At 43.2% G+C, this 20,653-nt stretch overlaps 1 protein-coding gene across 1 annotated transcript in view; it reads right to left on the bottom strand.

Annotated features, from left to right (window-relative positions):
- Window positions 1-20,653, bottom strand: part of LOXHD1 (lipoxygenase homology PLAT domains 1) — a 182,645-nt gene that overhangs the window by 134,654 nt on the left and 27,338 nt on the right. The window contains exons 5-6 of the mRNA XM_015121870.3: window positions 8,375-8,473; window positions 1,093-1,241 (exon numbers count right to left, since the gene is read on the bottom strand). Coding sequence (XP_014977356.3) covers window positions 1,093-1,241; window positions 8,375-8,473 — 248 coding nt within the window. The remainder of the gene's footprint in view (window positions 1-1,092; window positions 1,242-8,374; window positions 8,474-20,653) is intronic.

Below are 20,653 nucleotides of genomic sequence, written 5' to 3'. Positions count from 1 at the left end.
TCATAAAATGTACAGGCCTCCTCTCCCCACTTTGCCCAGCTAAATAGAAAACCACTTGAAAACACACTGGTGTATCGGCTATTTGGATTCTGGACTCCCGCCCTATTTCTTCTCCAATGCAAGCAGCAGTTCCACTTAGTCTCCTGGTACCCTGTTCAGTACCAGGTTTGCTGCTCTTAGGATCAGGCAAGCCCTTCCTTTCCAAAGGAATTTGGGCATTTCCTCCTTTGTTGATTCAATGCCCAGTCCCATGCCAAGAGCTAGGGAGGTGCCTCAAGGAACTTTCAGACTAATTATGAAAAGAAGTGTGGCTATCACTAGGATGCTCACTCAACACCCTTTCCAATCACCTTCTTCCTAGTCCACTTCTATTCTACAGGCTGAAAGCTAACCACCTGATTTCCCAGTTTTCACTGCCGCTAGGGTGTCCACCTGATACATATTTGGCCAGTGAAATGTAGCCAGAAGTTCCAATGAATAGGCCCTGGCTAGGTTCAGATGAAAGTACTGGGCTTCCTATAGAAAAGGATGAGTTCATGTCTTTTGCATGGACATGTATGAAGCTGGAGACTGTCATTCTCAGCAAACTATCACAAAGACGGAAAACCAAACACCACATGTTCTCACTCATAGGTGGGAATTGAACAATGAGATCACTTGGACACAGGGAGGGGAACATCACACACCAGGGCTTGTCAGGGGGTGGGGTGTTGGGGAAGGGATAGCATTAGGAGAAATACCTAATGTAAATGACGAGTTGATGGGTGCAGCAAACCAACATGGCACACGTATACCTAGTATACCTATGTAACAAACCTGCACATTGTGCACATGTACCCTAAAAAAAAAAAAAAAAAAGAGAGAGAGAGAGAGAAAGAAAGAAAGAAATTACTGGGCTTCGTATGAAGATGATAACATGGGTGAAGTCTTAGAGACCATAAGGAGGACAGAATGACTGGCCATCTGGCTTAGGTAGAAGAGTGAATGCAGATGGACCTAGAGAGGGAAGTTGGGGCTGAGATACAACCCTCTGAAGAACAAGAAGCCCCCCTTCCAAGGCCACAGGGACCACAGAGAAGCAGCTGAACTCACCTTGGACAGGAACCAACCTGCAGATCCCCCCTTATTGTTGTGGCCAACATTGATCTTCATCAGTTGCCCCAAATCTGGGGCATCCAGGATGAACCTGTCTTCAGCTCCCTTTTCAAAGTTGTCCTTTTCATTTTCTAGCCTACGCTCCCCTGTATGCGCAGACACACAAAAGAAATTACAAAAAGACCAGAAGAAAAGAATTTCCAAGCCTTCATGGTCCGCCCACTGAAAGATGCTCTTCCAAAGTCAACAAGGGCAACTTCCTCCTGAGATCTAAGGGCTCCTTACATCCCTCCAGTCTCTGAACAAGGCAGACGTTTGCTTCATGTGTGGCTTGTGCCCAGGTCCTATAACTGAGCTTTTGATTTCTCCCTTACTCTGGAGTCCCGATCCTACTAAACCGATTTGTACCCCCATCTCTAGATCTAGGACCCTGCCTTGCTTTTGCCAGTTGCTTGTCCTGAATTGGAACAATAGCCACGGCAGTTGGTAAAGGGGCTGTTGGTATTCAGCCTACAGATTTCCTTAGATCTGACTCCTTTTCTGGAAAATAGTGCTGGTAAGTATTAATACTATCAGATGCTGCTGGTTGTTTAACATAGTTTTGGTTTTTACTTTCATTTATTCCTCACCACAATTCAAGAAGGAGATATTATTAACTCTGTCTTGCAGATGAAGAAGCAGAGACTTAGAGAAGTTAAATAACTTGCCAAAAGTCACACAGGTTATAAGCACATAGTTAGGACTCAAATTTTAACTTGTTCTTTCTGCTCTGCAACTTTCCATTATTGTATATCTACAAGTCTTACGTAGGCACCAGTTTTTGCTTAAACCGTCCTGTGTTTTTTCTTTTCAATTTTTTTATTTTAAATTGTGACAAAACATATATAAAATAAGACATTCATGTACCCACCATCCAGATTTAAGAGAGATAACAGATATTAACATTTTGTCCAGTTTTCTCCAGACCTTTCTCATTTCTTATGGATTTAAAACATGAGAGATATGTCTAAGGCCTCACTGTCTATCTCTTCCCTTCTACTCCTTTCCCAAAATAAATATTATCTTCAACTTGGTATATATCATTCCCAAGAATTTTTGTTTGCATACGTATCTATAAAGAAGATATACTATTTATGCATGTTTTAGAATTTTACATAAATAGTATCATAGTATACACTTCTTTACCTCAAATTATTCATCTGTACAACGGATGAATGCATGGAGATAATAACAGTATAACGGATGAATGTATGGAGATAATAACAGTGCCTCCCTCACAGGATTTTGCTGTGAGATTGGCTCACTTAATACACAAACAGCACTTAGGATGGCTCCTGAAGTGTGGTAGTCACTATTGTATTACCATTGCTGCTGAGGTGGTTGCTATTGTTCCTGTTATCATTGTCACATACCCTTATGCTACTTGCTTTTTCTCAGTTAATGTTATCCTTTTGAGAGTACCTTGATGATTGTCATAACTTTAGTTTATTCATCTGACTGCTATATAATAGTCATTGAATGAAGGAAATGCTGTTGTCTATGCATTCTTCTCCTGATGGACATTTAGGTTACTTCTAATTTTTTACTATTGCAAACAGCACTGAAATGGACTCTTCTGTACCCATCTCCTACTGCACATTTGTAAGAGCAGCTCTGAATAGACACCTCCAGTTTCTGGACCTGAAGGTGTGCTCATCTTCAGTTTATTAGAAGTTGCAAAATTTACCTCCAAAAATGGTTGTACCACATTAATTACTACCAGTAGTGTATGAAGATTCCTATTCCCCACAATTATTATTAACATATATTTTTTAAAATTTTTATTCAGTGTGTACCCAATAGTATCTTGTTGTGGTTTTAATTTGCATTCCCCTATTTATTTGGGGAGATTGAGAATATGTTCATGAATATATTTTGGCCATTTAGGCTTTGCTCTTCTGTAATTTTTCTGTTTATATCTTTTATTCCATTTTTCTCTTGTCTTGTTTGCCTATGTTCATCATACATTTTTCTTGTTTTAATAGACCTCAATTTATCAATATTTTCCTTTGCTGCTTGGGCTTTTAATGAATTGTTTATGAAATCCCATCTCTAAATTGAGATTTAAAAGAGTTTTTAAGAGTTTCTTCTAAAAAATTTTATATTTTTGCTTTTTCACATTTAAGTCTTTAGCCCATCTATAAGTTATTTTATGCATGGTAAAAGGCAGGAATTTAATTTTATCATTTTTCATATGGTTAGACAATTGTTCAAACACCAGTAATTGAACATTTCATCTTTTCCTTCTGATTTATAATGCCAACTCTATGTGTGCTTCTAGCCTCTTCTGTTTCATTGCTCTATTTTGTTTATCCATCTAGCAAAAGCACACTGTTTTACTTTTTAGAGACCTAAAATGTCTTAATATCTGGCAGGGCAAATATTCCCATTATTAATATTGTTAGCATTATTTTCATTATTCAAAATTGTCTTGATAATATTTAGCTCTTTATGGCTTAGCCCTACATGAATTTTAGTAGCAGTGTAAGCAGTGGGGTATTGCCTTTTAAGATTTTGACTGAAATTGCATTGCATTTATAAAACAACCTGGGAAAATTTGGCATCCTAATGAATTTGAGTCTTTTCTCATCCTTGAACATATTTCTCAATTTATTTACATATTCTTGTATATCCTTCAATAAAAATTTGTGGTTTTCCCAAAAGGCTCTTTTTAATATGTATTCTTAGGTAGCTTGTAATTGCTAATGTAAATAATGTATTTTTAAATTAAATATTTGCATTGCTTATTTTTATTAATTTTTGTATAGTAATCTTATATTCAGCAACTTTAATAACTTTCTCTTTCATTGGTTCTAATGGTTTATAAATTCTCATGGATTTTGTAGATGATCATTATTTTTTACAAAAGTGAAAGTTTGTTATTTCATTTTCAACCATTATAGCTTTTATTTCTTTTACTTGCCCTTTTTTTCTGGCCCTAGGACCTCTAGTACTATGAAGAATAGAAATAATGAGTAGCTGGACTATTTCTTTTGTTCCTGGCTTTAAAAAGAGTTCTTTTAAGTTTTTAAAATTAAGCATATTTGTGCATATTTTGGTAGATATCCTCATATTTTTCAAAAAAATCTATTTCTAGTTTTCTATGGGTTTTTATAAAGTAAATAATGTAAATTTCCCTGCATCTATCAAGATAATTCTTTCTCTTTAATCTGTTACTATGATAAATTAGATAAATAGGTTGACTATTGTTAAATTATCATTAAATCCCTGGAATAAACCTTACAGAGTAGAAATTATTTGTCATATATCTATATATTTGTTTAAGAATTTGGTGTGCTACATATACACCATGGAATACTATGCAGCCATAAAAAAGGATGAGTTTGTGTCCTTTGTAGGGACATGGATGCAGCTGGAAACCATCATTCTTAGCAAAGTATCACAAGAACAGAAAACCAAACACCGCATGTTCTCACTCATAGGTGGGAACTGAACAATGAGATCACTTGGACTCGGGAAGGGGAACATCACACACCGGGGCCTATCATGGGGAGGAGGGAGGGGGGAGGGATTGCATTGGGAGTTATACCTGATGTAAATGACGAGTTGATGGGTGCTGATGAGTTGATGGCTGCAGCACACCAACATGGCACAAGTATACATATGTAACAAACCTGCACATTATGCACATGTACCCTAGAACTCAAAGTATAATAATAAAAAAAAAAAAATCCCTTGGGTTCTAAAAAAAAAAAGGAATTTGGTGTACTAATATTTTATTTAAGATTTTTAGGTCTTTATTCATAAATAAGACTAATCTGTACATTTCTTTTTGTTAATTTATCAGCCTGATTTTGGTATCAAAAATCATAAAATAAACTAGGACACAGTACATCTTTCCCTGTTCTTTGAAACAGTTTATATAAGATGGAGATTCATAATTTCTTAAATATTTGGTAGATTTTGCCTGAACAATCTTCTTGGTCTGATGTCTTGAGTGAATTTTAATTGCTGCTCTAATTTCTTTAATGATTACAGATCTCCTTGGAAATTGGCTACAGCATGTTCTTAAGATAATCTTTTTAGGATGCTCAGATGAAAGATCAGGCTACATCATATAGTGGCAATCATAAGGCTTGGACCCCAGCCTCTTTACTATGCTAGAGGAGACCCTCATGTTCCCTCAAGCATAAAAGATAATGTTGCAGAAGAGGACCAAAGGCCAAGATTCTCCCATGTCATATTGCTATGAGACCCCAGCCCCAGGAAAGAGGCTAGCTTTCTCCGATAATGTAACTTAGGCCTCACAGCCCAACGGCCAATGTCTGTCTCCCAGGTCTGCAGTCTTGCCCTGCAAGATCCTCCTGAAATGACCCAGTATGTGATGGGTAACAGGGACCTGCATAGTTGCTATTGCTACTGTCTCCTCTAGTTTCTGCGAATAAATTCTGTTCTGGGTGGTGGTGGTGGTGGTGGTGGTGGTGGTGGTGGTGGTGGTGGTAGTGTGATGTTGATACAACATGTGCTATCAGATTATTCACATTATAATTTATTATTTAATTACTTAGAAATATGCTTTTTAATTTTTAAATTGGGTGAGATGTGGATATTTCTTCTAATTTTATTGCCTTATGGTCAAAGAATGTTGTCTCTATACTATTAATTCATTTAAGTTAAGGCTTGCTTTGTGATTTTGTATATGGTCATTATATGCTTGATAAGAATGTGTATTCTCTACCAGTTAGATGCAGTAATCTATATACTCCCTTTAGATCAAGCTTATTAACTGTGTAGTTAAAATCTTTTCCACTCATACTAAATTTGTATGCATTTGGCCTATCCATTATTGAGAGTATTGTATTAAAATCTCCCAGTATGATTCTGTATTTGCCAAATTCCTCCAAGAATTTTGTTAATTTTTGCTTCACATATTTTGGGCATATGTCCTTAAATTTACACAAGTTCAAAATTATTGTATCATTCTTTTTGTCATTATTCCTTTTGTCATTGTCTAATATATTTTTATTTAAACAAAGTTGTTTGCCTTAAGGTTTCATTTGACAGATATTAATATAGCTGTGCCAGAATCTTTGCTGTTTGTTAATGTTTTCCTGGTATATTTTATTTCATCCCATTTATTCTCAGACTTTCTGTATCATATACTGTATTTAAGCTGGATTTTAGAATTTTCATCTAACAGAATATCCATCTTTTAAATGATGACTTTGTTCTATTTATTAATACATTTGTTTTACTTTTTGCTATTAGCCATGTTTTTTCTTTGCTTCCCTTTCTTCATTTCCTTCCTTGTATTGGATTGATTATTTATTCCCTTTTATTTCTTCCTTTGGTTTTCAAATTATACATTTCTGTTTTTGGGTGATTACTTTTACAATTTTGATATGCATACTTATTAAAATCTACAGTTAATCATTATCCCTACTCTCCTGGGAATGGAGGGATCAGCAAGGGCCAAGACCCTTGCTATGTTTTAACTCTCATCATCCACTTTCCTTCTCAAATTTTATTGATTTTAATTGTTTGGGGTTCACATTTCCTCATGCACTGATGTTAGTCATCATTATTGTTTTGTATAGTCAATGCTTGCTTAGATTCATTACATAGTTATCCATTTTTGCTCACCTTTGTTTCTTGTATCTCATTCCTTTCTTCTGCATACAATTTCCTTTTTCTTGAAGTATATCCTTTAGTGGTTGTTTAAGCATATGAATGGTAAACTCTATTTATCTTTGTTTGCATGGAAATTTGCTAACGTAGCCCTCACTCTGGAATGATAACCTAGCTGATATAGAATTGTAGGATGATATATATCATTGCTTAGAATAGTGAAGATACTATTCCACGTACTTAGGACCTACATAGGTTGCTGATAGGAATTTTCTATCAATCTAATTATTGTTTTTATAGAAAGTAATCTGCCAAATTTGCTTCCTTTAAAAATATTTCCCTTTGCCTTTAGTTTCACCACAATATATCTAATTATCTGAAATTCTTGAGGATTTAATCTTATTGTGTGTTGTGTTGATTAATGCTTAGTTATGATGAATTATATACTTGAGTGTTTTGTAGTTTTGGAAAGTGAACACATCTTCAGTATTTTATCTGTGGAAATTTCAGGCAGTCTTGCAAATGCTTTTGCCAAATATGAAAGGTATTAATGGCAGGAAACCAATTTTCTGTACTTGAGGGAGAGGGGCTCCCAAATCACACTTGTAGTGTAAAATCAGACCTCAAGCCCACATGCAGTGCAGGCCTAAGGTATCAATTTCTCAGCATTTTTTTTTTTTTTTTTTTGAATTTAGAGCTCTTGCCAAGAAACGTTTACTGTACTGATGAGCAAATTTTTTCCTGGTCTATTTTTTCACTAAAGATGCTCCTCTGAACCATCAGGGTTTCTGGCTTTATATTCAGTTTTAATTTCAAATCTCTTGACTCATGCAGGGCCAAGGTCTCATTTCCTGACCCCACATGGGTATGAAAGCTCATCCTCTAGACTGTTGAGCATGAAAGCTCTCTCCTTCCAGGAGCCACCACATCTATTCATAGTTAACACTTTGGTTTTGAATTCCCTCTTCAATTCCAGCACTGGCACCTGGAGATTTCTCTTTATTTTTTCCTCATAAGCTCAGCAATGCATTTTGAATTCTTTAGTATATTGTTACAAAATTCACATGTCTTTGTAGCTTTTCCAACTCCTATGTAATTCTGCTAAATTGGCAGAAGCAGAAGAGAACCACCTGTCTCATTCTTCTGACCTGAACTTCCTCTCAACACCTACAGCTGTGTCTGAGTTCTCAGTTCTTGCTTTCCCTGTGAGGCCAACTCAAATTCTTTTCCCAGCCTCATTCTGTTCTGCCCCAAACCACTGCATTGAATCAGGCCACAGCCAGCAACATCCCAAAGTATAATTCAAGATGGGCATGGAGCTTAGGAGGATAGAGTAAGCGAGAATGGGTTTCCTAGAGATGTGAAGCTTGGGAGTGTCCATGGTCTGAGATGCAGGACAATTGCAATCAACCCACAAACCAGCCGTACTGTAATCAGAAAACCCATCACACACATAAACTTTATAACACAAACTGAACACCCTGCTGCCCAGGACACGTCATTCCAAGCCACATCACAAGAAGAGAGATGCTCAATAGAGGAGCCCAAAGGGGAGCTCAAGCTGCCTTCCTCTGCCAGGATTGTGGGAAGAATCCCAACTACAAAACAGTCCTGGGCTTGGCTTGCGAAAAAAAGAATTCCAACCCATTACCTGTGTCTCCATACTCTCCAAAAATATTGATGAAGACATCAGCATCTGTCCCTGCACCAATTATATCACCAGTGTACACCTTGACTTCATACTTATTACCTAGGAACAAGGAGAGAGAAAAACCTTAGCTCATCAGGATCCTGAGAAGAGAATAGAGGCCCCAAAGTAGCTATCACACCATCTACACTTACCCCCAGCAATGCATAAATTGTCACCATTACTGTCAATAACAGAGCAAAACAACAAGTCAGTCCACATTGGTTCCAAACGGTCATTGGATGTATGACCATTACTGTATGTGATGAATAAATCAGAGGCAGAGAAGACCTTCTGTTTTTTCTACTAATATGTTGACTTGAAACACAGGGATCAGCCCAGACCCAAGGTGCTACCCTGAACCAACCCTCACCATATCTCCCCTGAACTGTTGAAATGTCTCTAACTAGGCCCTCTGTATCTCCTCTGCCTTTCCCAATTCGTTTTCCACATTACACCACAGCATAGAAATTCACTGGGAAAACTGGATTCTGCAGATGAAAATCAAATTTATATGTAAATTGTCAAGGCCATAACCAATGCAAAGACAAGAGGCACCAATAGTGGCTGGTATGCTTAGGGCTCTTTGAAAGACCTGTATCTGCTTCCTGTATCTTTGCTCCATTCATTGAACAAAACTTAATTCCCTGTAACCTCCAAATGCCTTAGCTTCAGCCTCAGCCACAGCCTTGATGGGAGACGAGGCTCAAAGTAAACTTGACAACATGATGAGACCTGCCCAGGTCTCCCCAGCTGCAGCCTGCCTTAGAGTGAGGAGTAAAGCTCAGGGGTTGGTATGTGTGGTCAAGGGAAGGGGACTCCTCCAGCTTTTCACTGGGTGCCAACAATTCCAAGGGCTGAGACCACCCCCCTTCCCCTTTTCCTTTCCTACAGTGGCTTCCTATTTTTTATGTAGCAGAATCCCTTTTTATAGGTGTCTTTTGCCCAATACATGAAGCTGGTAAAAACTAGAGCTGTTCTAATCAAGGTTCAGAGTCCCAGCCCCTCTGCCCACCTGTTCCCTAGTGCCTTCTCTGAGCCCTGTCCCTAGCCCATAGAGGTTTTTCTCTTCTGTATTCCTCAGCTCTGCTATGTTGCCTGTGACAATGATTTTTGAGTTTTGCCATTTACTGTCTTGTGGTGTTTGCTACTTCCTGCAGGTAAGCCTTCGAATTTCAAGTATTTATAGGAGGGCTGGGAGCAGGACTTCCTTCTCCTAGATAATCTCTCCCACATACCCTAGCACAGTGCTGGGTATGTACATTACAGTCTCATTAAGTACGTTGGGAAGTAAATTGAATCAAATTTCCTAAAATTCAAAGTTCCCAGGAAGTTGCTCAGGGCAAAGGACTGAGGTTGGAGAGATGAGGAGAAAACTTAATTTCATCCCTTCTAGAGGTGACACAGTGCAGGATCCTGCAGGAGCGCTGCAGAGGACAGCCCGCACACAGCCCCTGAAAGTTGTCCTTGACCTGGTGAGAACACTGAGGCAGGAGCAGCCGGTGCCCTCCCTTTCTCTCCTCAATCCTCACTTAGGGAAACCCATCAATGGGGTAGGAAAGAATCCTGCAATCCTTGTCCCTAACTGAGAGCTCCAGGAGGAGCAACCACTCTCAGACTCCCACACCTCTTGCTTTACAGTGAAGATCCTCTGAGACCGCAGCCAGAACCAGAGGTCTGGGAAGAGGCCAGGTCCAGGGAACTCTGAGGTGAGCAGCTTGAAACTTGGGCCACACTCAGGTTACCTGGCAGTAACACCTGGCAGGTGTTAAATGGGCAGATTCCAGGTTTCCCTCCCAGAGCTTCTGAGTCATGCAGTTTGTAAGGACCAGGGAGGCCTCGACCATGGCTAGCTAATTCTGCTGTTACCATCTTCCATATTCCAGAGGCTGCCCCCTAGGCTTGGTTCTCTCCTCCCTGGCTGGCAGCATCTCTGAGAACATTCATTTTGGCTCACAACCTTTCCCAACTCCAGTCCAGGGCTCACTTCACACAGAGGCGAGACCCCTCTTCAGGGTGGCACGATGCCCAGGGCCCCTTGGCTGGTGAACCCAGGGAGGGTGGGGGCCGGGGAAGGTTCTGAAGGTTGCCACTGAGCATCAGTCCATTGGAAGGGGCAGCAGGGCTCCAGGGGAAACTGCACACAGTGAAGCAGGAGAAAGGATGAGAGGGGCTGGGAAGCATTTATCAAAGGAATCGCCAATATTCTGAATCATTCCAGAAGGCAGAATTCTAATTAACGAGTTGAGTTATAAAGCAGATTTTCGCTCACCAAAGGAAAGATTTTGTAGCATCTAAGGCTATTCAACAAAGGAATGGATGCCCTTGGATAAGGGAGGGAGTTTCCCCTCCCTAGAGACACCTGACAGCATGTGCCAAGCACATTGGTGGAGAGTCACCTGCCAGGGATGCTGCACAGAAAATGCCATAGGTGAGAGGATGTGGAAACACTAAAGGTCCTTTTTAATCTGAAATTCCCTGACACTTGACCAGGGATGACAGACTCTGGGGGGAAGCCAAGGGATCAAGGAGACATCTCAGAAGATAGGGGAAGCACCCCAAATCAGGAAAAGTGAGGCCTGGGCAGCACGGACCCACATAGGACTTTGGGAACACACAGCATCTATGCTCTGGGAAAGTCTGGAGAAGCAGACCACGAACCCAAAGCAAGGCAATGTGGGGAGACAGACCAAGAGTCAGAGATCAGGAGACCAGGGCTGAGGTGGAAAGGAGCTTCTAGGCCTTTCCAGCTGAGGTGGACAAGGGACCCAAGCCAAGATATCAGGAAGTCAGGTGGAGAGAGGTCAGGAGGAAGCTGATTCTAGAACAAGAAGACTGTCCTCTAGCCTCTGCAGAACTTTCTACGGCAGATGGGGCCCTGAGTCCATATGCAATTGGCTGGGTGGAGAATAGGATCCCTGTGTGACAGGTGACTGCCAATCACACTGAGTGAGAAGAAAGAGCTGCAGCAGGGATGGACAGATGTACCTCATGAAACCATTTTTTAGAAGGCTCCATACATGGACGCTGAGGTTTATTACATCACTTTTCTACCTCCTTTATTTCATATTCCCTCTTCAGGCAGAACCCCAGACTATCTACTTTGCCATTTTCCAAAACAAGGACCAGGGCCCAATGCCAGTCCTGACCTGTGCTTAGGTGCATCTGCCAATGAGAGAGCAAGGCTGAGTAAAAGTAGGGCTCCATTCTCTCACTGTTGGCAAATGTCAGCTCAGGGCATCGAGCCTTCCTAACAGTCAGACAAGTGCCCCCAATTTCCTGTGACTAGAGTTTCAGTGAGTGCAGACTTGCTGTTCTGGTCTCAAGCGGGTTTTTGCTTGTTCAGCTCACCCCTTGGATCTTGTAATCTGTGAGAACAAAATGCCCACATATGAGATAGGGCTGCTGCCCTGGCAACTGGGCACTGACCAGAGAGAAAGGTGAAAGACTGATTAAAAAAAGAAAATTCCTGCCCAAAGGCCAGCAGGAAGCAGGGAAATAGGGAGAAAGATGATGGTAAGAAAGAATTCCCATGTGAGCCAAAAGGTCACCTTTCATCTCTGAAAATGACATGGTGGATTCATCTTCCAAGGGCTAATAATACTAAATATTCACAAAGGCATTTGCAGCTAACAAGCCACTTGCATATCCTAGATGTCATTTGACCCACACAATGACTGCATGTGACAGGCAGAGCAGGTGCTGTTGACATTCTCATTTACAGATAAGAAAACTGAAGCTAGAGGGCAAGGTGGCTCGCCCCAGGACAGGTAGTTGCTAAATGATGCAAGAAGGGCTCAAAGCAAGGTCTCTGGTCTTTGAATCCAGGGCTCTTCCCAGGATACCTCAGGCCTCCCAGGTCCTACGCCAGGGTCAGCAAACTTTTTCTGTAAAGTACCAGATAGGAAATATTTTAGGATTTGCAGGCCATTCCGTCTCTGTCACATCAACTGTTCAACTCTGCTGTTGTGGCACGAAAGCAACAATAGACAATATCACATAAACAAATGGTATGTGGCTATGTTCTAGTAAGACTTTATTTATGGACACTGCCATGTGAATTTCATATAATTTTTACGTTCCCCAAAATATTACTTTTTTAAAAAATTCTTTTCAACTGTTTAAAAAACATAGAAACCATTCTTAGCTTGGGGTCAACACAAAAACAGGTGGCAGGCTGGGATTGGGCCACCCATGAGAGTTAGGATATGTCTTGCACTCTCAGGCACTGTTCTGCCTGTCTCTAGGCAGGGGGTGGTGGGCAGATCTGCTCTCTGTGGCCTGGAATGGGAGCAAAGCTGCCTGGACCAGGGTGGTCAGCTGCTGGCTATAGGATAATGGCAGCATATCCAGACCATTAGCTGAGCATCTCAAGGCTCTGAAGACTGGGGAAGGAGTGCCCTCTCTCTGTTGCAGTGGAGCATGTCCTATGCCCATTGTGAATGAGCAGAGCCAACTTTCCCTGCCCCTACAATGCCATGGGGCTGGGCTGAGCCTGGCGGTCCACTGATAGAGGCGGCGGCCTGGTCTAGGGTTTCCTAAAGGTGGGGACAGAGGGCAGCACCACTTCTGCAACCTTAGTCTTAAGCATTTTGTTCATAGCCTGATTGAGAGTGAGTAAGGAGCAGAAATGGAAAGAAATGTGAAGGCCAAGTTGGAGGAGAGGCTAGCACTGAGTGCACCCATCTTCCTGATCAAGCTTGGGAGAAACAGGGCTTAGTGATGGATTATGGAAATCGTCACCCAAGCCAGCTCTAGAGCTGGCCTGTGATTTACCCATTTAGTGTATTATCTGTTGTTCAATTGTCCCTAGATTTGATTTCTCTCTGGCCTTTTAGCAGGGCTACCATCAGCCTATATGGGGCATTTATGCAAATTAGGCAAAAAGAACCCCTTTCTCAAGACACTTTACTGCCATCTGTTGGATAACTCTCATAATAAACACACAAATCTACAAGCTCTCTGATATGAATTGTGTCTCCTTACATAGTCGCACTTGTGCAGTGTGTGACCTGCACATCTGAGCCCAGTAACCCTACCTTTCAGGTAGTCACCTCCTTCCACTAAAGGTCAACATGAGCTCATGGAAGTCAAACTAATTTGAGCATTGATCTGAAGAATATACCGGGAGGGTTGTAGACCAGGGATTAAGCTAAACACATGGTACCTTCCAAAGCCAACCAGAATTGAGCTGGGGTCCTGTGCAGGTGGGATTAGCTGCAGCCTAAAGATAGAGTGCCCACACAAAGCCACAACAGAGGGTTGTCTGTGCCCCCCTTGCCCTGCTCAGTGGATACACATGCCCCGATGTGTCCTGTTTTTCCTCTGCAGGACCTGTGGCAGGGACACAAGGCTGCTCCCTCTAAACAGGAAATCCGTCCCTTGCCGGCTGGCCGGAAGCTGCCTGTGTGGGCTTCCAGAAAAGGCAGACACTGGCAGGCCCGAGCTGCCTGCCTGCGCCTGGTGCACCAGCCACCCCCACAGTGCTCTGTCTGGAACAGTCAGCACACAGCAGCGACAGAACACATCTCCAGAGAGCTACCCCAGGCCACGTGGAGAGGCAGAGCCATGAGGGGGCCGGGCCCCCAAATCCAGTGCTGCATGCACAGTGGACCCTGGTGGGGCTGCTTGCCACATTCCTGACCACAGAAGTCAAGCATATGCCCTGTAACTAAGCCCCCATCTCATCAGATTGCACTGGTGCAATCTGAGCCTCAGGGAAGCTCACGTGGTCCAGGCTTTCTTAGGAAGCAGAGAATCATGAATGAACTGGTGGAGTTTCTTTTCCTTGCCTTTCGCCCATCCGCACATCCTGTTTAAATAGAACGTGGCTTTAGCTATTTTAGCAGGTGAGGGTGAGGAGGGGGTTGGAAGGAGGATGATTGGGCCTGATTTTACCCCACCCGTAAGTGAATCTGCAATGGCTCACACCCTGACACCCCTCACTTCCGCTCACTGAGAGCCAAGATGCTAGAAGTGAGATATCACAGGCGCTGTGTAGGAGGAGATGAAAATGGCAAGAGAGAGATTCAGCGGGGGCTGCCCTGGGGGTGGGAGATGAGGGGGAATGTTCTCTCCCAGCCAGGGAAGGCCCCCTCACTACTCAAGCCCACACAGATGTGGGGAGGGGTTGGTCCGCAGAACCCAAGGATGGGCAGGGGGGCAATGCCAGGTGCCAGAAGCTGGCTCATGGCCACCGACCAATGGATTCCCTCCCAGGAGTGTGGACTCCAGTTCTTTCTCCCATGCTACCCCCAAAAGGTTTCCTCTTCCTTCATCAGGCCTGGAGACCCATTGCCTCTCAGCCAGGCTCTCATCTACTGTCTCTTCCTCATTCTCCAGAGTCTTCCACCTCCATTAACTCCAATCCACCCTCCCATCATCACTTTGTACCAACTCTTCCATGGCCTCCGCGAGATGCTCTCTGCTCCTGGGACCACACACAAGGCACTGGGACGATGGATGACAGGCTCTCTTCCTTTGCTTTCCTCCTGTAACTTCCTCCTTAGTCTTTTCTCCCTCTCACTGTCTTACAAATAAAACTGGAACTTTTCTCCTTAGAACACCCTCCACCATGCTTTCCTTGCAGACACACTTCTTACCAAAATCATAAGCACCTCTGATGCTCCGAGAAATTGCAATGAGCCAGTCACTTCTACCACATCGTTTAATCCTCACAGTGATGGACCCTATGGCTACTAGCGTCACCACTTTTAATAATGAGGCAATGGAAGCAGGAGCTTAAGAAGCTTGATGGTATTCACACCATTAGAAAGGGTACAGCCTAGATTTGGACTCGGGGCATCTAGACAAGAAAGTTCCCTCTTGGCTGTCATTGCCCCCATCCTGCCAGCTTTCAAACCTCAGGTTCTCTCAAACCTCAGGTTCAAACCTCAGGTTCTCTCAAAAGTTCCCACCTCCCAAACCCACATTGCTCCACTCCTGGTGCATGCTGTGTTCCTTTAGCAACTAACGTGCTCAAATACAGTCTGTGCATTTGACCTCAGCCAAGCCTAGTTATGCACTGACATGAAAACATCACTTGGTCCTTAAAAGTTGCTCATGGGCAGAAATCAAGAAATGATATTCTACAGCAGTGGCATCCAGTCTTTTGGCTTCCCTGGGGCCACATTGGAAGGAGAATTCCCTTGGGCCACACACAAAATACATTAACACTAACGATAGCTGATGAGCTTAAAAAAAAAAAATTGCAAAAAAATCTCATGTTTTAAGAAAGTTTATGAATTTTTGTTGGGCCATATTCAAAGCTGTCCTGGGCCACATGCAGCCTGTGAGTGGTGGGTTGGACAAGCTGGCCCTATACCATTCATTCCCCTCAAGTAAATATACAGCTGGTACATTTTTCTAGGGAACTGTTCAATGTAAGTCTGATACTATCAGGTGTGAAACATAGGAGGGAGTAGATCAGCCTCCACTCTTTTAGCTTATCCTGCTGGTTCCTTTTCCAGCCACTGCCCAGTCCTGAAGAGCTATTTCTACCTGCCCTGCAGTCACTCGTCCTCCTTTGCTTCCTTTCCTGCCTCTCTACGGAAGACTCCTCCCATCCACCTGCACATTTCTGTAACCTTGGCTCCATTACTTCCCTTTCCAACCCAGACTCTAGTAGACTGCTAGTATTATCTTCCCAGAGTGCCAGAACACCAGCACTTTTCATATACTACTGGAATGTCACCCAACCTTCCTGGAGGGCAGGTAAGTGATATATGTCAAAAGTCTTAACATTCTGCAAATCCCTTGAACCAACCATTCAAGCACTATGCATTAGTTTATACTGAGGGAGTAGTTATATTAATTGATCACCTATAAGGATGTCTATCACAGCATCGTTAATACTGACAAAAAATTGAGATCAACCTAAAAATATCCAAAATAGGAGATTTGGGGGGTGAAATATTATATTCTCCCATTCATGGACTTCTATGCAGCCACTTAAAATAACAGAAGATGGGCTGGGCACAGTGGCTCACACCTGTAATCCCAACACTTTGGGAGGCCGAGGTGGGCAGATCACTTGAGGTCAGAAGTTTGAAATCAGCCCAGACAACACGGTAAAACCCTGTCTCTAATAAAAATACAAAAATTAGCCAGGTGTGGTGGTGCATGCCTGTAATCCCAGCTACTCGGGAGGCTGAGGCAGGAGAATCACCTGAACCCAGGAGGCAGAGGTTGCAGTGAGTCAATATCGTGCTACTGCACTCCAGCCTGGGCAACAGAGTGAGACTCCGTCTCAAAAAATAAATAAATATAAAATAAAATATCAGAAGATGATTTGAGTCTATAATGTAGTATTAAGTGAAACAACATGGTTATAAAATTGAGTATAATGCAATACCATTTTAATATGTAGGGTTTAATATGTTCATAAACAAAAATTTAAAGAATGGGAAGGAAATTCACCAAAATGTTAACAGCGGTGTCTCCAAGGCAATTGTACTCAGTACTTAAGATCAAGCCTCTGGATTTGCTCCTAGTTCCATCCTTATAGACAAATGATTTCACCTCTCCCTTCCTCAGTTTTCTTCATCTGTAAGATGGGGATAACAGTAAACCTCCCTTGCAGCATTGTGAAAATTAAATGGATGTTTAGATAGATAGGTGGATGGATAGATTAGATTAATAGTTTGTTGAGTAAGTGCCGGATAAAAATCAGCTATTATCATCTTTGAGTGACTGGATTATGGACGATTTTAGTATTCTTCTGTTGCTTATTTGTACTTTTGAATTTTTACAATGGCCATATTTTTTCTGTGATTGAAAACTGAAGTCACCTAATGTCAATACTTCAGTAGGTCATGTCCTCTGTATTTCAGAAGAAACCGTTGAAAGTTCCTGCCAATTTATTATACCCTCAAGCTGGCTTTGTCACACAAATGCCTTGAGCCAGTCTGAGTGGCAGTGAGGCTGGAGGGAAGATTGAGAACTGGATGGCCAGTGAGAGAGAACAGACACGAAGGCCACCAGCAGAGACCCAACCCCAGGCAGGTGGGAACCCTTTCTCTGACTCTTGCTGGGCTCACACTGGCGGCTCAAGGGAGGGTTTCAGCAGGAAGCCATTGGTGCTGGAATGGACACTGACAGCTGGATCTGGGCCAAGACACTGTCTGTGTCATCAGTTCAGATTTTCATGCGTACAAAATGCAACATCGAGAAAGTGCTAGTTCTACAAACAGAAAAAAAAGGCTATTTTAAACACCTATTTAAAGATCAAAATAACCAAGTTTGAAGCAAGTACACAATGCCATGCATTCTCCAAATGTTCTGGCTGCTGGATTGAAGGAGAATGTGGCTGGTGGTGGTTCTGGGAGCGTGGAGGCCACAGTGAAAATATGAGGTGGAGGATCCCTTCCCAGCTGTGTGAGTGACACTGGGCCATCAAAGCTCATTTGCCCAAGTACCCTCATTTCATTTAAAATGCTAGAAAACTCCTCACCCATGAAGTCTCAGTTTGAGCATCAACTCCTCTATAAAGCCCTCCTGATTCCTTCTTCCCCTATGCTCCCATTGTCCTGGGCCATACCCCACTTAGAATATTCTATCCCTGTGCACTGTGATTGTTTATTGGCTTGATTCTCTCCCCTCTAGACTCTGAGCTCCCAGAGAGAAGGGCCTGTATGTATTCACCCTGAGCGCGGGCTCTGGTGCATGGAAGGCTCCCCTGCAAAATGCCCATTGAATCACTGAATGAATGCGCTTAACAGGAGGAAAGACAGGAGTATGAGCTGGCACCAAAAGCCCAAGACTGCAGCTCTGCCCTACAGTTATGCTGTGTGACCAAGAGCAAGCAGTTTAATTTCCTTGGGCTTCCATTTTCTCCTCTGAAATGGAGGAAGAGTAGATAAAGTCCCTTTTGGTCCTTAAATTCTCTGATGTGCCACACTGGGGCCTCACTCAGAGTGGTTCTCTTCTTCCCACTCTTTCCGGAGATGATTTTCTGCAGTGCTAGGTGGGAGCAGATGGGGTGGGCGGGGAGCTGCTGTGAGCTTCAGTGGAGGAAAGAGCTGCAGGGCTGGCTCAGCCCTCCCTACCCTTGAGCCCTTGCCCCTGTCTGGAAATTCCTCTATGGAGTTCAAAGGAACAATGATCCCCAAGCAGCACCCACAGCAAATAGGCTCAGAGAGCCCTGGAGAATGTGTAAGGCTCCGTGAAGGAAAATGACAAAGCATCAGAAAAAGAGGCTCTCCCTCCTGGCTTTAACTGCAGTCAAGGTCATGAGTCTCTTCCCAGTTGTGTGCTTGAACCTGCCTGGATTCCAGAGGGGAACCGGGCACTGAGTAGCTCCGGAGTCCTCTCTAAGAGGTTTGAATCTTAAGCCTGTGCATCTCAGAATCAGAAAAAGCCTGGATGTGGGGGAAGAAGAAAAGGAAACATCAGGAGCTTAACCACAAGGACAAGCACCACGCTATTGTGTCATTTACTGAGCATTGACTCTGTGCCTCTGCACTAAGTCCTGTGTGCTCATTTCCCCAGATAACCTTATCAGGTAGAAATTAATGTTATCTCCACTTTACAGATGAGAAAATGGAGGCACAGAGCTTAAGGCATCTGCTCATGCTAGCATAAGTGGCAAAATGGCAGAGCTAGCTTTTGACCATGGAGAAGGGGAGTCCAGAGACTGAGCCCATGGTGGGGGACTATCTTGAAGATGGGAAGTATAGGGGGATGAAATAGGGGAGAAAGATCCACAGCAGAAAGGAAGCCACCAAAGGCCAGTCTCCTTTTGCCCCCGTGAAGGACGGCTGGCCTTGGACCTCTCCACTTCTCTTTGGTTATGAAGGTGGACACTCTAGTGCCCTGAAAAGACTCCCAGAGACCCCCTAGCCCAGGCACTCTACAGAGGAAGAAACTGAGGATGGGAGGGGAACTGAGATCTGCCCCAGGTCTCATTGCTATTGGGTGGCAAAGCCAGAACCAGAACTCAGGATGTATAGTCCCATGTGCTTTCTGACCCAGAGAGTTACTTTAACATTGATGATTTAGGCCAGGCGCGGTGGCTCATGCCTGTAATCCCAGCGCTTTGGGAGGCCAAGGTAGGCAGACCATGAGGTCAGGAGATTGAGACCATCCTAGCTAACACGGTGAAATCCTGTCTCTACTAAAAATACAAAACAATTAGCCAGGCATGGTAGTGGGCACCTGTAGTCCCAGCTTCTTGGGAGGCTGAGGCAGAAAAATGGCATGAACCCAGGAGGTGGTGAAGCTCACAGTGAGCGGAGATTCTGCCACTGCACTCCAGCCTGGGCAACAGGGCAAGACTCCTTCTCAAAAAAAAAAAAAAAAAAAAGGATTGATGATTTAATTACTCTATGGTAATATCCTATAGAATCTGGGAATAAGTCGGGGCTTCTGGCTTCTTGACAGAGCCTTTGTGATGGGTGTTTTATGCTCCAATCATGCAGGGTGCTTTCATTTTGCATTTGCTTTTGCACTATGCAGTCCTCTGGCAGGTCCATGATCCTCTGCAGGGCAGTACAATTTGCACATGCCCCTAATACGTTAATCAAAATCCCTTTCTTATCCCATTCTCCCCTCAAATGCACCCTGGGCACTGTGCCCAACATGGTCATGTCAAGACTGGGTACACATCTGGAGCTGTGTGATAATCATTGTGTGGCACTGCATGGGCTGGAATAAAACTATAACCCATTTACCTGATGAAACAGCCAGGAATGGAAACAGTGATTATGCTGAAAACAAACACAATTCCATTTCTACCCATTCCCAAGTGCTGTGCAGCTTTCAGCCCCCAGCTCTAGTTTTCTCACTGGGCATAAGAAAAAAAAAAAAAAAGAAAGAAAGAAAGGAAAAGAAAAGAAAAGAAGGAAATTCATTTGCTCCAGACTGGGAGTCCAGATGTAAATGTCATTCACCCCTCCCACCACCTGCATGAGCCCAGCCCACCTGCCCAAGTTGTTGTTTCTTCTTATGGGTTCTCTTTCATGTAATCATCAGCCTCTCTTCTCTTTGAAGTATACAACAAAACTGGTTACAACCATATTTGTTATTAATCTACCCAAGAAGATTACATGCCCCCTAGATGGTGGCTTGTCCTTCTCAAAACCTAGAGAACAAGTCCCAGCCAAGAGCAGGTGTGGGATCAGGACCTGCCTCCACACTGGGCCCTCTAAATGCGAGGGGCCTCTCTGCTTCTGCCAAGACCTGAGTCTGAAGCATTTCTGAACTGTTGTGCTGGGTTCTGACAGTCCTGGGGTGTGAGCAGCCCCC

The sequence above is a fragment of the Macaca mulatta genome, chromosome 18, assembly GCF_049350105.2.
Source record: "Macaca mulatta isolate MMU2019108-1 chromosome 18, T2T-MMU8v2.0, whole genome shotgun sequence".
Classification (NCBI taxonomy): Eukaryota; Metazoa; Chordata; class Mammalia; order Primates; family Cercopithecidae; genus Macaca; species Macaca mulatta.
The sequence above is the reverse complement of the archived record's forward strand: the minus strand, read 5'-3'. Positions and strand labels throughout refer to the sequence as shown.